At 37.3% G+C, this 18,357-nt stretch overlaps 1 protein-coding gene across 1 annotated transcript in view; it reads left to right on the top strand.

Annotated features, from left to right (window-relative positions):
* The window catches only part of PTPRZ1 (protein tyrosine phosphatase receptor type Z1), a 126,342-nt gene that overhangs the window by 24,672 nt on the left and 83,313 nt on the right, over window positions 1-18,357 (top strand). The window contains exon 2 of the mRNA XM_062492500.1: window positions 12,624-12,689. Within this exon, the coding sequence (XP_062348484.1) occupies window positions 12,624-12,689 (66 nt within the window). The remainder of the gene's footprint in view (window positions 1-12,623; window positions 12,690-18,357) is intronic.

Raw genomic sequence — 18,357 nt, 5'->3', positions numbered from 1 at the left:
CATGTTCGGTTATCCCTGAATTCAGTATTGTGTGACAGAGCTAGTGCTGATGTTTCAGAAGAATGGGCATGAAAAATCTTTTCTCGTATTTCTCATCTATGCTAGGTACCTTTGGAAATGTATTGTGATAAGACCAAGTATTCCTTATATCCTTATAGTTATTTCAGTCTTCATTTAGCTGTTGCCCTGAACAGTTTCTTGCAGTGATAATTGCCTAGACAGATGTGAATAAACTGAATCCTTTCACTACTTTTCTTACTTTCAGCCTCCTCATTAATGCCTTCGGGTGTTCTTGTTCTTCCAAAGAGATGGGAACAAAAGTTCCCAGTCTTCATCTTAGCAACATTCATTATTCTTTATATTTGTTTTCTTTCCAAAACAAGCGTTCTTAACTTTTTCCATCTCCTTATCTAGACTTTTTTCCATGGCCACTTTCATCAATGTTCCCTCTCACCGATGTTAATTGTGCTTAATTGTTTTCAAGAAGGCAAGTTCAGTACAGGATGAAGTTTTTCATATGAAAGCACACTGATGATTTGTTTTAAGGGGCAATAATATTTTTTTCTTCTCCCATTTCTCAGATATTTCCAAATTAATGCTTGGACTCCAGCTATACATTAAATGAACAACTTGATTTAGCTGTACAGGGATGCCCTGGTCTGTGCTATCAGCTGATAAAGTTAATTAGAAACCCAACAAAGTAAAGCAGGTTTTTTTCAGTGCTTGTTTCAATTCCTTTTTGCTGCTACTTATGTCAAAGCTAATCGTCAGGTGGAATTGTTACACATTTTCCTTGCCTGTTGCAGCTCTTCGAATTTCTTGAAACATAGTTTTACCCAATCTGACTAAATGAAATGTCAGTGCATCACAAGGTTTTGCCATATCTTCTTGGATCTTATAACTGTTTCCCTTTCTGGAAAATTAGTAGACATTTTGAAGAAATGTTGCATTGCTGTTTAAACTGGAAATATTTTTATTTGGGGGAACTCTTTAAAAATCTTGCACATTTAATTACTAAAGGAATGTGTGAGTGTACTATTTTGCCACCCATGCTGTCCCTTTAATGTCAATTTGAATTATGGTGCCATCATCACTCTTATGACTCATCTACTGTTCACTGGTTAAACTGTCTGCTGTGGATCTTAGAAGAAAGGCTTTGGCTTGTTTGTGTTCAAGAGGCACTTTTCAGATTTGCACCAGCAGTGTTACTCTAAGCTTTGTCCTGCTGGGCCATTTAACTATTTAACATGTGGCCATTGAAGTCATACTGGTTTGTTACCTTGTCCTGATTATTTCATCCTGCTCCCCCTTTGCAATTCAATTTGCTTTTCTTTGCTAGCCTTTGTGACATAGCCACATATATACATATTTATATATAAAATATATCTTTATATTTTTATATATTATATATATGTATATAGCATATCTGTTATTAGGGCTCAGATTTGTTCTTTTAGAGTCAGCTGCATGTTCCTCTCCTCTCAGCAGTTTTATTTCCCCCAAGGCAGTCTCCAGTGCCTAGAAGTTTAAACCTCCCTTGCTCACTTAAAGAAGTGAGTTTTAGCCCTCTGCTCATTTTGTCTGTTTGGGCCTGCACCCTTAAATTGAAGCATTTTTAAGAAAACGGGCAGAGAGAGAGAGCTTCTTCTAAGGCTATAGGTAAACTTCCAGGCCATTCCCTCTTCATAACTCTGCATTACCAGGCGTGATATGTAAGTCAGGCTTCCTCCCTAGCACAATGGCAGAAGTGTCTAAATGGCCCTGGGACAAAGGGCCCTAATTATGAGCCCAGCGAGTACTCACAGCAGACACTCTGAATCCTGCCTATTGAAGTTCTTCCCCGTACCAAAAAACCTTTATATAAATATTCATGAGAGAGAGGGAGACAGGCAGACATGCTTCACAAGCTGCTAATTAATGCCTTTACCCATGGTTTTATTGCTGTACACCTAAACCAAGGACAGGCTGTGTTTATCAAGGGCTTGGAGGATTTGAGGAGCCTGCAGTGGGAGTTCAGTGTTAAAATCCTCTTCTGGTACTAATTCTTCATCATTGAAGAGCCAAAACCTCTTAGTTCTGTTGGAAGCTGAGATCTGAAGCAGCAAAGAGTTTGGGCAGGTGCATTCCCAATGAGGGAATGACTTTATCAGTTGTGGTGTAAGTTCACAAGCCTCTTTAGTGCATTGAAACCTAAGTACAAGATTCAAGCATACTCATGCTACTAACTTACCATACATGTTTAGATATTGTTTTCCTGATTCTGGTTTCTGTTAATTAATGGAGCAATTAATTTATTAATTGTCTATAAAAATAATTCAGTCCTGGTACATGAGTAATTGCATGTTTTTCTAGGTAGGTACATTGTATTTAGCTTCTTCAAGTTTCAGTGTTTAGTTTGTAATGAAAATTTGGCTATGAATCACAGGGACATTCCCAGGCTTCCAGATTTTCGTTTCAAAGATTTAATTTCCCACTATTGGAACGTTGCAGTCTATTTGCAGTCGGTTATTGAGTGTTGACAACTGAGTGCCAAAGTATGAACTTTCAGTGGAGCCTAGGAGGAGTTCTGCAATAGGATTCTCAGTTCAAACTTGTTATACACTTAGTGTAGGATTGCAAGTTAACAAGAGGTCAGAACCTCCATTTTGTGGTTCAGTGCACAAATTAAGGCTTTTCCTGGAGTGCCACCACCACCTGAGACCTGTGAAAATGCTTTTTACTGCCTTAGCGAAAGATTGGATTATATGGGAAATGGTTATTGTAGGAAGGTGAAATTTCATATTTACTGTGGTTTTTCAAACCATGTTACTATCACCTTATGGGGCTATTATTTCCACATTTTGGGTCAAATCTTGCTTAACTCCGTTTATGTCTTCTGACAGAATTCAACTGGCATTAGAACTGAAAGAATATGAACTAAATAAGGTTGTGGGTTTGTTTTTCTGAAATCACAAATCTGCATTGCCTGCTATTACTGTTGTGCAAAATGTGCATAAAGTGGACATTAGGAGGACGAGTAGGTGATGTTTATATGCCACTGTATAGTGGTTTTGTACTCTGTCTGCATTCACATGGGCCTTATGTTGCTTCCCAGTAAGATTTACCATCCCACTCGAAGATGAAGAACATTGATGAAATGAGCAAGATACAAGACTGTGTAGATGGTGCAAAATATCTGATCTAAACATCACACTCTATTTCCAAATATGATTAGTATCTGAATTCCAAAATTATCTTTGAAGTTCCAGTTTTGTAGGTGATTGGTACAGGGCTAGGATGAGATTCCTATTTCCTTCATGGTACTGTCTTGGGCATCTATAAACCATGAGACAGATTTTTGACCCTCAAACTATATCAAATGGTCACTACAGAGTAGATAACAAGTAACTGAAGAGAATTAAAAATGAAGTCAAAAAAGCAAGTGTGAAGAAAATAGATTTTAAGTTTGCCTGCCTGACCTCCTGACCTTATTTTATTTGATATTCCACCCCCCACCCCCTTTAAAAAAAAAAAAAATCTGTATCAGAAAAGAAAAAATCAAGTCTCAATATTGCTGTAGTTAGCTACAATAAAAAAATCACATCCAGGAATAATTGGTACACCATAATATTTTCAGCAATCTGTAAAAGTAAAAATATTGTTCTGTAGAACAATACACCATATTTGTGTGTGTTTGATGAAATAGGGGACCAGACACTGAGCATTTGCTTTTTAAAACACAAGTAAAACATGCTGGTCAGAAAAAGTCTAGTGTGAGCTCTCAGTGATTGTATGAAAATACAGCAGTGGTGCAGCACTCTGCCTGCCTGGTGCAGGAGTTGGCAGAACACACAGGAAAGTCCAGACCATCATCCAGAACTCCAAGCCATTCCCCTTTTTTTGGTACTCTTTTATTTTTATGTAAGTTCCCAAAGTAATAATAAGAAGCTAAAACAATGTAATTTAATCTGTCCATATGGACTTTTAAATTTTTGAAATAAACTTCTGAATAGTTGAATTGAGATGATAAAATGATTTCCCACCAAAAACAGAGGCAATACTAATTAAAGTTGGGACTGTGTGTCCTTGGTAGCTGTAAGATTATGGGAGGATTATGGGAACTTCAGTTCTCCCCAACATCACCAGACAGTCATCAAACAGCCAGCCCCTTCCAACTGTCACCATCTCTGAGCAAAGCTCAAAGATCTAGGAAAAATTCTGGCTGAGTGCACAAAATTTCTTTTTCTTTCTTATCTATGTGAGATGTACTTCTTTTTTTCTAGCAATTTTCTAGTTTAGGTTGTGCCATAGAGGTTAAATTCAATATATATTTCAAATATATTGTGGTAAAATCTCATTTAGAGATAGTACTTGGACTGAGACTCAGCAGGTGTGGTTTGGCTTATTCAACGAGTTTCCAAAGGCTTTTGTAGTTTTATACAGCAGGAGTCAGACTGAAAAGAGACATTTAGGCAAAAGACAGACATCCAAGTCCAAAATTGCCCAAGTCCTGAAAATGCTGAGAAATAAATGCCTGACTTTACAGATACTTCACTTCTTTCCCGGAAAGTCTCCTGAATACTTAAAATTCCATTTTAGAGTTTGCTGAGAATTTCTCAGTCTGGATAACAGGGAGCAGCCTGGAGTCTTTTTCACATCCAACTCATATTTCTAATTTTAAAAATTAATGATCTTTCAGGCATCCTTTTAAAATTAAGCATTATAAGAATAGGTTAAAAAACACATTTGCAGTGTTAAGCTCCATGTAAGCTATTGCTGACACTAATTTTTTTTCACTGCATCCTGCTGACTTGAGAAGTCCATGAATATCTGGAGAAAAGTTTTACTTCCTCTGACTGGGGAGAGGTAATCCATGGGGCAATTGCTCTTTAAGAGCACGCAAAAGACAATTACAAGACATCTGCAGGGGCAGAGGGAAGGTACTGCCCTGTACTCGGGGTGAGGGGAACTGAGGACCTGTAGGTTAAAAGGCATAAAGGCATCATAGATTTCATATCAACTCAGTGTATTGTTAAATAGAGTATAATGAATGCGTTTTAAAGTAATTGCATTATTCTGATTATTTTCTCTGTGATCTCCCTTATGCCACTATATTAATGTCTGCTGAATTCTAGTAAAAAAATATTAAAAAAATCATAATACAAACCCATAATTACATCTTTGTTTTGACTTTGATTTGTGTTTCTGCTGTGCCAGTGTTTGTCACATTTTTCTCTGTTGTCCCTATCAGTCATGAGACACATAATTTACAAATTATGTGATAAGTCGCAATAAGGAAAATAGCTAAAGGAAAAGAGTAAACATGAGATCAAAAAGATTATGTTATCATATGGAAGAACAATGTGTGTGTATGTATTTATATACTCCTTTTCTGACAAATCCTTATAGATGAACATTAATGTGGATGGACTGATACATATATTATGTAATTGTTAGGATTTGCAAAAAATTGAGGTAGTATGTTAGTTTACATGCTTTTATTTGTTTTGTTTTCATTATGTTCATACATTTGCTATGAAATAGAGGCTGATATTTTTAGAGATATGCGGTTGCTATTGGGTTTTTAATGATGAGATTTGGAATTTTTCAGTCTTGATGTGGCAGTGTGCAGTTTCCTCAAGGGAGTAGAATGATGCTGGTATTGTTTTATAAATGTATGTGGCATAATCCCTAGACTTGTTTGAATACTTACAAGAAAATCATCCATAGCAGCCTCTCTTCCTCATGGTTACTGAAAAATATTTTCATTGAGACTGTAATATGGCTGAAGGGATAATGGTTGAGTAGAATTTGCAATTCCAGCATCAAATAAATGGGAAAGGAAAATACATAATAATTAAAAACTTCCTCCTGTAAGAAATATCTTTCTCTCCACCAACATCTTCAAAGGAGCCCGTCTAAGGCTATTCATTCAAGTCCCCAAGGTGATTTTAGCCATTGCAATATTTTGCAAAAGATGAAGTTTCTAACAGCTTGACTTTACAATCCCTACTGTGCCAAAAAAAAAAGCATTTATTTCAGTAAATAGTCCTTTGAGGTGGTTTGCATAAGGTTTACTCCCAAGAGTTTTAGATAAATATTGCCAAAGATTTAGAGCTTTACTGGTTGGTAGTTGCTAATATTAACAGACAGAGGCATTGAAGAAACACAGTAATTTTAAAAAACCACAACTTTTCAAAAGCCAGTTAAATGTGAACTCTGGAATTTTGGATATAGGAGTTAAATTTGTTTTATTTTTCATTGCACTTTTATTTCAATATTTCTTGTTTGCTGGAAAGGGAATTGTGAATCCTTTAACACTTAGATGTGAAATATAAGAAACGAAGCGCATATTCTACATTCCTAATTATATTTGTTACAGTTCTTGATGCGTGATTTTGCTAGAAATTGGGATCATTTAAGTTATTGGGAGTACCTAGAATGTTGAGGAGGATTATGCAAATAAAATTATGTTACCTTTACTATTTATGACTAAACAAAGTTCAGTTGTTTTTTGTCTCTTTCTTACTTCTCTGGTAATGCTATAAGAGAAATAAATTAATTTTGAAATCAAATATCTATAGTTTCCCTGACTTGATTAATTTCTTGCTTGTTCATGTCTGGTCTGGATTTACTTTTTATTTGTATGATTCCATGATTTTGCATGTACTGCATTAAAAGACTCTCTGGATATGGGGAAAATAATCTGGGTAGCAACAGAGTTATAAATGAGTATGTGTTAGGAATCACTCCTTGGTACCTGCTTTTTTAAAATATCAGTTCCAATTTCTATCATAAACACCACCTGGCCTCAGTTCATACATGGGACACTGGTGTAACATTTTTGGGGAATTACAGTCTTCCTAAGTCCCTCCTGGTTTTGGCTTCGGACGTGTTTTAAGGTGCTTTAGCACAAATCTAGTTCTGTAGTTTTGCAAGGCTATCTCATTCTGCAGGTCCTTAAATTATTGATAAATCTTCATGTTTATCCCAAGGCCTTCGCAGGCACTTAAATTCACTCACCTGTTCCTGTTCAAAGATAAACACTGGTAAGTACCAGCCTCCCATCTAAAAGCTTTCTTGTTATCTTGGTTTCCGTGAGCAGACACCTGAAGGCTATGTCAGTGACCAGAGAAACCTCAAATTTTGCTATAGATTATGCTTCAACTGTTGGGAAGGTTCAATGCTTCAACTGTGAGAGGCTGAGCTCTATCAGACCATTTGGGTGTACAAGATCCCAAGTGAAAGGAGACATCTGACATTTCCTACTACTTTATCTGTAGTCAGAGTGAAGGTGGAAGCCTGTAATTTAACCATGTTGAATCATACCCTAGAGTATCCCTCCCAGTTTCCACTGGCTGCTAAGGAATTTCAGGGCCACTCTAAACCTCAGCATGTAAAATTCCAGAGGAGTAGAACCTAAATTGGTCAAACTGGAGCCCATGTGACCTGTGCATGTACAAATGTGTTGGAAAACTGTGATTAAATGTGGTTTATAAACCTGAGTTGATGCCATAGGTATTATATTTTTAATTCATGGAACTATTAATTGTAAAGTTGTGACAGGTGAAGTAAGCAGTGTGTGTATTAATTCTCTGGTGCTTAATAATAACTACTTTTAAATTAAAACAGTCAATCTTTTTCTTCTACTTTTTCTTCTATTTTTTTTTAAACTTAAACACAATTTCTGTTAGTAAATAAACACAACAATGGCCAAATTTTAAGAAGAGTTTTATTTTGGCTTTATATTTAGTGCAGGAAAAATCTCACTTGTCAATGTGTATTGGAAGGAGCAGCCTACACTCAAGTGTGATGGAAGGGAATGACTCTCTTTGTATATACCAAATCATGTACCAAAGCCTGTAATAAGCCTACACAGAAGAAACTGTAGGTAAAAAAAAAAAAAAAGAAAAAAAATTAAATTTCACTAAGAATGTGAGAATTCTCAGACAGGTCTTGACAGAAGACTTAGACACTCTCATGTTCAGGGAAAAAGACTATATGAAATTGTAGAGGTGGGTTATTAAAGTATTTTTGTGTTAAGAATTTTGCAGATGGCATTACAGAATGAAATACGTTCATAAGAGGGAGACCTTATTCATGTAAATGTAGATAATTTAAAGGGATTTGTAGTTAGCTACTGTCTTTTAAAACTTCAAGACTGTTACCAGGTTGTGCTCTGAATCTTCTCATTTCCTCTGTCAGTATAAATTACTGTTACTTCACTTGAGGCAATGAAGCTACACCATCATAAGATTGATGAAAGATAGAGACATGGATTCCTGTGACCTTCCTGTCACTGAAAGAGGTTAAAATAAGTAAATTAAAATTGTGGAAGAAGCAATCCATTTATCATCAGAAGTGATTTTGTGCAGTTTTACCTCTGTTTAATGTTCTCAGAATCAGAACCCATGTAAGGAAACTCTATCCAATCTATATAATTGTATTCTTTTCATATTTGACAAGCACCGAGCATCTCTTTTGTTACATGTATCTTCTTTTAAAAAATCTATTATTATGCCATTTTTACAGTTTGTCTTCCTCTCTTTGACTTCTTTGCAGCAATTTTGTCTGGTGTCGCACTTCCTAGCCACTAGCCGTGCACAGATTCTCTTTCAGCTAAACCTGTATAAGCATTGCTATTACCATACCATTTCAGTTTGTTCTACAGTTCCTAATTCTTCCCCAGTGAAGATATGTGTATCTTAATCTACAAATAAGCCACTTGCCTGATAACCTGTCTTCGATAATGACCGATGCCAACTGACAAGGCAAGTGGATTAAAAGAGGGCAAATATGCAACGAGAATTTCCCAGTATAATCCTCCCAGTTTCATCAACAGACTTAGTGAGCCAAAAGTGTTGTCATTGTGTTCAATAAGCGTTTGTGGATTTCTCCTTCACGGATTTTTAAATATTTCCAAACCTGTGTAATCCTCTGATATTCATAGCTTCCCAGTTCTGCTGTCAGTAATACCAGGTGTACGTAGCTGAGCTCTCATGAGACACAATTTGCTTGAAACAAGAGCTTCTGTGTTTCTAGAAGAGAAGATTATTGCAGCTTTCAGTGATTGCTCATCCTTGCTGGTATTCTGAGAGTTCCTGTGCACTTCCTTGGCCTAAAAACCATGCTTTGAATCTTCCCCATGTAAATTGGAATTTTAATACCAACAAAGCCTTTATCTCCATTACTATACTGTGTTGCCATTATCCACTTATACCAGATGAATGCTTATGACTTTAGAATCTATCCTTTTTGCTCTCAAATTATATTTTAAGAGGAAATTATTGAATGGGCATGTATCCCAGGACCAAATCATGTTTGTAATCTAAATGCATAGTTCATAATGTGTACTCATGCTGTACATGCAGAGCACCAGTGTCCTATTTGTAGATCTCACCGATGCTGACATTACTTAATGTGTCCCAGTTCCCATAAATAAATCATTCCGGTGCCAGAATCTCATAAATGCCAGCTCCACTGCAGGTTCATCTCACAAGTTCAGGCTGAGTGGAGGTAAATCCTCAAGGAGCTTGTCCCTTTTGCCTCTTGAGTCTGGCAGCTGGTATATCTTGACACTGCTCTGGCAGAAAGGACAGAAAAGGTAAAATTACAGTATTCTGCTCTAAGTGTCAGTCCCAGATTATGCCTGAGCTTGTATCCTGTATAGTAAAGCAGCACGTTGAGTGCAGCATCTCCACACTCTCGAAGCACTGTCCTTAGAAAGCCCTTTTATGCCAAGGCTTAGGAGAGGGATCTCTGGTGGATACTTGGAGCGTGTTGCCTCAGCATCTCTGAGAGGAATTTCTCCAACAGAATTCACCAACAGAAGCTTAAGGTCCAATTTCTTCTTCTATGTCTCTTTTTTCTGGCACAGATTGTCAAATCAACCGGATCTCCCTCACATACAGTTCTTTCTGTTAATCATTAAAGCTAATAATTTTTCACCTTTAGATAGGCATAAATTTATTGAGGATTAGAGTGTTTCATTCACAGCACGATATCAAAAGAAATGCATCTGAGTCCAGTAGGTACAAAAGAAGAAATGTCAGAAAGAAGAAAATCTGGTTTAAACAGGAAAAAGGTTCTGTAAGATCTTATTACTCCTAGAACTGTGCTTTAACCTAGAACTATGCTTTAAGAGATCTCTTTGCCCTTGTGACTGAGCATGAGACAGGGTCAGTCACAAATCACCCAGTCATGCTACCCATGATTAGCAGGGGAGCATTTGTCATCATTGTTTCTGATTTCACGGGCCTTGGGCACTGGGGCACCTATTGTTTCGACAGAATATAAAAAGAACATAAGTCTTAGAGCCTCACACAGAAAAAAATGACTTTGAAGGAGTGTAGTAAAAGAGGGAGGGGGAAAGCATTTAATGATATCATGCATTTCTCCTTAATAGGCATAGAAATATAACCATAAAACTGTTTAAAACATGATCCCAAAACCAAGCTGCCCTGTTCTGTGAATAAATCAACAATTTATGGATACATGTTCAATCACTTTCTGGAAACAAAAAAGAATATTTAGTATTTTTTGCTTCATAAAGCAGCACCTCATCCAAGAAATTCAATCTATTTTAGGCGCTGGCTGAAGACGTCAGTCAGTGTCACAGGAGTCATGCAGACTGTCAAGCTGATCAAGTTCAATCAGTATCATAGATTTACATATAAAACCACAACCTTGACATCAGTTTTGCCTTTTTTTTTTTTTTCTTTTGGAAGATGTTCTTCCCATCTTCATTTAAATTAAACACATGGAATTTAAATATTTAAATTTAAACAGAAGTACCTATTGTCATTATCATCTGCAAAGGGATGTTGATTCATTGCTTTAAATAAAGTAAGCTAAGAAATAAAATTATTTCCTTCCAGCTGGTCTCTATATGTTAGCTGTTTAACACGGACAGTTTACACAGCAATAGAATGCATGGTTGTGTTTCTTAGGGCAATTTACACCAGCAGCTCAAAGGAACAATTGCTGCATGGCTTGACCTCACACTCACACAGCACTTTCCTCCACCACTCATGCTAGCTATGAATCTTCAGTCATTTCCCAGATGAAATTTGCTTTTCTTCCCCAGTTTTTGCCACATATTTAAAGTGTAAAGGAACAAGATCAAAACCACTGAGAGTCCCTGCAGATGCAAGAAGGTTCATGGCTGTGAGTGTGCTGTGTAGGGACTGGACACACAGCTGGCAAATAACACAGGAAAGAGGGTGTATCAACTCCTAACACCTCCTGGAATCTTTAAAGATTTCCTGTAATATTTGCTGGGTCTTTAAGTGTGTAACGCACCAAATAAAGTGAACCTTGCCCTTTTATTTTCTTATTCATTGAAACTATCACTCTTTGTTCATCAGAACTCCCTGTGAAATCTAAAAAGTAGTGGGAAGCCCTCATGCCCAGGCTTAGTTTGCATGTGACTGCTCAATGGATGGGAAGTAACAACTGAGAGGACAATGAATAAAGGAGGAAACTGGAGACATCAACTAACAGTTATGAATCACAATTTACACAGCTTTCTTTTCCATAATTTATTGAAGGAGCAGGCACAATGCACATTGACTTGGAAATGAGATCCAAAGACTACTTAGGTGCATGTAAATCCTTTTCCACTGCCCTTCCTTACCTGTGAGGTTTGATCTCAGTCAGGAATGAATGTTGTGAATTGTTGCAAGGGATAGTTTGGTATTTTTTGGCAGGGAGAGAGAAGGAGAAAAGAAAAAATATTGAAGGACAATCACATCCCATGGAGGAAATAGAAGTCTGGTAAAATGTATTAAACATAGACTTCAGTCACTGTAAGACACACAAACATGTATACTTGCAAATAGCAATTACGATTTAACATCCTGTAATCAGTACTACATTTCTGCATGAAAGAAAAAGAAATTAGTGTTACAAAGCTGTTTCATTAAATTATTTATTGCAGAGTATGAGCAGAATTCTGTGGCATTTTCTCAAGGAAGCAATCCATATATGTGTTCAACATACTTGAGGGCAAATATTTCTTAGATAAGGTGTACTGTACTTCTCCAGAACAGTAGTGAGGTTGGTTAACACTATGGGTTTTGAAATGATGATCTCAGAAAAGCATGACTCTGCAATTTACGTGCTTTAGTAATTCTTAGGGGGCATAGGCATCTATTTGCCCGTATCAGTGTGTTGCTAGAATTGCCCTAGGACTGGGATAAAGAGAATAACAATGAAGCTTATTCAGAGTAAGTCAATGAGCATTTATATAGCTAGGTATTTTTCTCTAGAAAAATGTAATTTAAAAGCAACTAGTATCTAACCTTGTCTCTCCATCAAATTTATGGACGTATAAGTTATACTTTGTCTATAAATATGCCTATGATAGAACACAATGTAATTATATTTTAGAATATTTCATTCATTATATTTATCTTGGAAATCTTCTGTTTGCTTTGCTTGTGTCCTTAATATGCTACAGTGTTAATTATATTTAGATTCTGTTTAGCCAGTACTTACCATTTGAGGTCCAAGATTAGGGCAAAGTAAATTACTCACCACTAATTAAAACAGTGATTATCTTGTTGGAGGGGAGCACGTCATCAACACTTCAAGGTCCTGTGAGACTTCTGGTTTTAATATTGTAAATTACTACTATTTTTCAGATTTGCTGTATGGATACTACAGACAACAGAGGAAATTGATTGAAGAGATTGATTGGTCATATACAGGTAAGCAAACTGTCTATTGAAAACTTATTTCACTTTGATATTTACACGTTCATTGTTACAATTTTAAGAGCCTCATGTGTCTGTATACCACTTGCCATATGCCTAAACAATTGCTGAAGTGTACGATATGGAATCTGAAAAATACAGGAACTTTACAATAGGAGAGTATTTTCATCTATTTAGATTAGTACTTTAATCTACTTAGTAATAGATTATATCAATTACTTTTGGAAAGAGGAAGTCCTCATCCTTAACACATCAACCCGAGGCCTGACTTATTTGATGAAGGCTGGGCCAGTAAATTGTAATCATCTCAATATTATTGTTCTAGCAAATCTGAAAAGCATTCAGAAAGGCTGAAGCAAGGCACAGCACGTTATGTGGGAAAGAAGCTCTCTCTATACTGCATATAAACTTCTACCCTGTGCTTGTGAGCACTTAAGCATCCTTCCCATGTCCCACCCTGACTCTCCTAAAACCTCACTTTGTCTCTCTCATTTGCATGAGTAAGATATACACTGAAATTATTAATGACCATTGCCTCATTAAAGAAGAACAATGGCAAATTCACAATGAGCCTCTTATGTTCTTGTGTATAAGTCAAGTGCTTTCAGTAATACTGAAAAGGTAATTTTATCCTAGTTGTCTCTTGCCCAGTGTTCAGAAGTGGGTTCTTAGGGATGTGTGTAGGCTCTTACATTTTAAATTGCTTAAGTTACTGTTTCGGAAATACCAAACTATGAAAAATAAGGACTGTAAAATTTCAGGCTTTCATAAATTTGATTCAAAATATGTTCCTGTAGTTCAGGAAAATTACACCATTCTCTTTATTTCTTTCTCATTTTCTAGACAGTTTTTATCTTCTAGTGTGAAACGTATCTAACAAGTTTTAAGCCTAGAGAGGATTAAAATGGGCTAGTCATAAACCCTTCCAAATGAGATTTATAATGAAAATTCCCACTTACACAGATTGTAGTGCAAAATTCAAGCATAAGATCAATCAATACAGTATTTCATGTTCAAAGTCAACCCATGTTTTAATATTGTAGTTACAGGATTACAAGGATAAATCTGGTTTCCTGGTGACCAGAGGGCAATCTTTAAAGGATAGCAAATGGGGTTTGTTTAGGATATCAGAGGATATAGCTCTTTCCTAGGCTGCATGGAGCACCCACGCACCGTGCAGCTGCTGCAACATTCACACATCACCCTTAATGGATATTTTGTATGGAAAAATAGCACAGATTTGGCATGTCAGACGATCCACACCTGTTGTTTCTTTCCCTTAACGTGTGAGATACCTGTGTATAGTCATCTCAACTCCTGTGCTTTGCTGTAGTGGCTGCCCAGTTGGCAAAGCCTCTCTCCCCATTCTCCGTGTGCAGGAGCCCTGCTAAGCGCTGTGAGCCCTGCCTAGCACTCCCTGCTGCTCCAGGTGCATCCTGCCCTGCTCCTGCTGCCTCACAAGCTCTGTGTGCCCCCAGCATTCCTAAACAGCTGACTGCAGCTGTGCTCAGAAATGGATATTCAAAGCTCTTGGGGAAGGCTGCATGTTAATCAGGCACTCAGGGCTAGCAACTGTTTGCAAGCTGAGTGTTATGGGACGTTTTGCTGAAATACCACGTTCATGGCATAAGGTGGAATACACAAACCCAGCTTTTACTGATAAAAAGATAGCCTTCGTGAATGTGAAAAAAATTACGGATTTTAACATTGTGTTTTGGAGGCACAGAAGTCTAGACACTGAAACGCATTGGTTTTGATCTCCTTCACTTAATAATTTAAATTCTTTTATTCCTGAGGCAAGTGATATCAGGTACTATATGTATAAGCACTGTACTGAGCACAGAGGCTTATTATGGTTGTGAGGCACAGACCAACACGCACACTTCGAAATGGCTTTGCCAGTACATTTCTTCCTCGGACACCAGTTATATTCTACTGTCTTATAACCTTCTCACTGAAAGGCTGAAAGCGAAAAAAAATTCATTGAAAGTGAAAAATTTCATTGGAGGTGAAAAATTAGACTGAATGTGCCAATTAAGTGTTTTGAATGGGCCTGGGGATCCTGAGCCCGTAGAGTCTAATCCACCATAGGTAAGAGAAATCCAACTGGCTCGTAAATTAACCTGAGCTTGAGCAATGTAATTCTCTCTATCAAATAAGAACTTTTAAATACGTTAGCCACAGTGGTTCAATATACTCCTTTACCGGGATGATGCTGTGAGGTGAAAGTATAATGGAACTAGAGAGTTCTACTTGCTAGAATCATCCAATTTCTGGAGGTGAAGTTACGCAATAAAGCAATTTCATGTGCTGGAAATCAATGTGAGTCATCATCAGGTTTTGAGTCTTGGATAAATGTATAATGATGTCATAAATGCTACTGGAAACATTTGGTAATACTTCTCAGAGCTCTGTTTTAAGGCATTAACAAAATCTGCATTTGCAAGCATAAATTTAATCTTTTGTGTCCTAGCTTTGCATGTATTTCCATTAACAAATACTTTTAAAGAATTGGAAGGTGCAAGTTATTGTTACAGATGCATCCAAGTTTTTCTGGAATAAGAGGATCCTGAAGTTAGCCTTGTAAAAACTATTTTAATAACCTTTGATTGTGTTTTTCATTAAAGAACTCACAGTAATTATAGAAAATACCATTAATATTTTAAAATGGTATCATATAGCAAAAAGTGAATCCAGCCATTTTTCATTGTAGAAAAACCCGGTGTACTGTGAAAATTTGATTTCTTTAAATCAGTTATGTACTAATTGATAAACAAAAGTCATTTAGACAATATTTAACTGTACCACTAAGTTTAGTCATTCACATATTACTTAAAAGCATAAACCAAATAATATGAGCTTCAGTTACTTTCTGTCATAGAGGTGAAGATTACTCTTTTTTTGGTGCTTTGCTAATCTACATTGTTTTTGACAGAAGGAATTACATAGTGCTGTTTTCTGGTTCTGATATTAGGGGTTTTTTTTAGTATGGCTGGTTGATAGTAGTCCATCGAAGGTTCCAAGTCTAAAAGTTCAAATGTAAAACTGGCAAGTGATACCACAAGAAAGATTTAATTTTTTCTTTCCTCAGTGAAATGTCTTTCTGTTGGGTTTCACTCCTGGGATTTTGGTTCTTACTCACAACAAACAAGTTATGTGTTTAGGGGAAAAAAAAAACACAGCTGAAATTTGTTAAAAGCAAGAGATTCTAAACAGTCTTCCAGGAATTAGCAAAACCAAGGGTTTTAAACATCTTTTAAACTTAATTTCTATGTAAATGAATACCATAATCAGATCAGTGTTCTTTGTCTCACCATGCAGCAGTGTTATGTTCAGCCTGCACTGCAATTTATTATGTGATATGCTTTTCCACTATTGCCTTACAAATATTGGCCACTCTGATCTTGAGGAAAGGGTAATTTTGGTATAAGCTGATTGTTCTGATGGTATTGAAAGAACATTTTTTATTATTTGCAAGCAGAATCTGAATAATATTTCCTTTTTCTCTGAGGAGAAGTATCGTGAGTCATGGAATCACAGTATAATTTAGGTTTGAAGAGGCTCTTGGAGATCATGTAATTCCAGCCTCAGTTCAAAGTGGAACAAACTTCACATCTGAAACAGGAAAAGTATTGAAAATCTCCAAAGAGGGAAATACTGCAGTTTGGTCAATGTGTTCCGTTGTTATTTTGAAAATATTTTTTCCTTTTGCTCAGCTTCAGTACATCTTACTGCTTCTCACCTTTTCCTTGTGCACTGCTCTATAGATTGCGTTTACAGAGTAGTAGACTTCAGCTAAGTTCCCTCTCAACTTGAGTTTCAGCAAACTCAGGTCCCTCAGGCTCTCCTCGTACATGATGTACTCCAGCCCCCAGACCATCTCAGTGGCCCTTGGTTTGTAAATATCCATCTCATATTGGGTTCTGGAGGAAATGAAAACTGAACCCTGCATTCTCGATGTCACCTCAGTGGTGTGCAATAGAGAGGAAAAGTCACTTCCCTCATCCTTCTGGCTCCATTCTTCCTAAGGTAGCCCAGGACAGCGTTTATCTTCCTGACTGCAAAGTCACACTGCTGGCCCACACACAACTCATTCCATCAGGGTTATTAATTAAGATATTTCCTGATAATTTTTTTTTAATCTGCTGTTTCTCAGTAGTAATGTATAGTGATAATGCTTTTCTGGCACTTGCATCGATACTTCCTTCAGTAATGATGCCTAAATTTAATGATTTCTTTGTTTTGCTCCCCTGTTGAACTAACTAAACAAGCTTGGTAAACCTGGAATTGTTACCTTTTTGTGTCTGATTCAACAGCGTCCTGGAGATACTCCCCTGGTTTATAATTCCCATTACTGTTGCTACACAGACAAAACTCCAGCTGTTATTTAAAAGGCTGGGTTTCCCACCCCAAGTCTTATAAATGTGCTGTAATTGCTTCAAATTTTTATGCCTGTAGTTTGGCTCAGAAATAAAATGGCCTTTGTTTTCAGTGGTACTGGCAAGATGCAATTTTCTTTCTTGCCCAAACAAGAACTAATATTTTAATTTCAAATGTTCTCTCGTATTTCAATACTGAGGAGATTCCATTTCAAAGCCACTTCTCATTAAGTTTATGGAAAAATATGCTGTTGCTTATATCCACAACAATGCATGGGTGTATTTTGCTTTTCACTCAGCCTAAAAAGTGAGCAAGGATCTACACTATCTCAGCTGTGGCTCAACAGAATGATTTTAACACTGGCAGCTAACTCTGCTTATTCTGTAAAATGTCTGCTGCTTCTGCTAGCCACCAGTTCAGTCCAGGTAAAGTGGAAAATTTGAGTCTTTCCCCTCATCCTCACCCTGTCTCTGTTCAGCAGCCATCTGCTGGGAGCATGGACATGGTCGGGCATGCAGGTGCTGCTCCCTGCCCTGCAGCAATGGTGTTGGAGAGGCTGTGCTGATGAGTTTGTGTGAGCGTGGGCATGGTGCATGCTCCTGTGAGGCAGCTCCAGGAGCAGGGCAAAGGAGTCAGGAGGGAAGGGCAGGGGTCTGGGTCTGGGCCATCACCTCCCAGGGTGCAGCATGATAGATGAGCCATCTTGTGAGCCAAATCCTGACAGTCAGCCTGTGTGGGAGAGTGGGATGCACCAGCAGGAGCCTGCTGGAAGCGGGATCCAGTAGCTGCCTGCTGAACCGTCTGCTTTAATGGACAGATCTGCCAGACCAGACTGAAACATCTCCAAGTTGATGAACCTTCTGCTTTCAGTGACTTGATAAAACCATGTTCTGGGTAGAAGATGCATACCAAATTAAGTTAATTTTTTTTTTCCTTGCAAAGTAGCTACCATGGCAGGCAGTATCGGCATAACTTCATGAGAAGATCTAGTCTTTTTATAACCTCCTGCCAAATACATAATTTTGTGCTTTCTATTCACCAGGTATAATCATAACTGATGTGCTGTATCCGTTTGGGGTAATAAAGAAAAGCTTGTGCTTTTGGGCTCTGTGGGTTCCTTCAATAAAGGCCACTGCATAAGAAATGAAAATAACATACTCTCTTTTATTAACTCATAAAAATAGTTCTGCAGAGGGTCTTTTCTCTTTTATTAGACCTTATGCTTCAGGGGCTGTCATAGCTTTCTTGCATGGCAGCTCTTTACATGTATTAATAACCCCCA

This window comes from Cinclus cinclus, chromosome 4 (genome assembly GCF_963662255.1).
Source record: "Cinclus cinclus chromosome 4, bCinCin1.1, whole genome shotgun sequence".
Lineage (NCBI taxonomy): Eukaryota > Metazoa > Chordata > Aves > Passeriformes > Cinclidae > Cinclus > Cinclus cinclus.
Note: the sequence above shows the minus strand (reverse complement) of the source record. Positions and strands in the feature narration are given on the sequence as shown.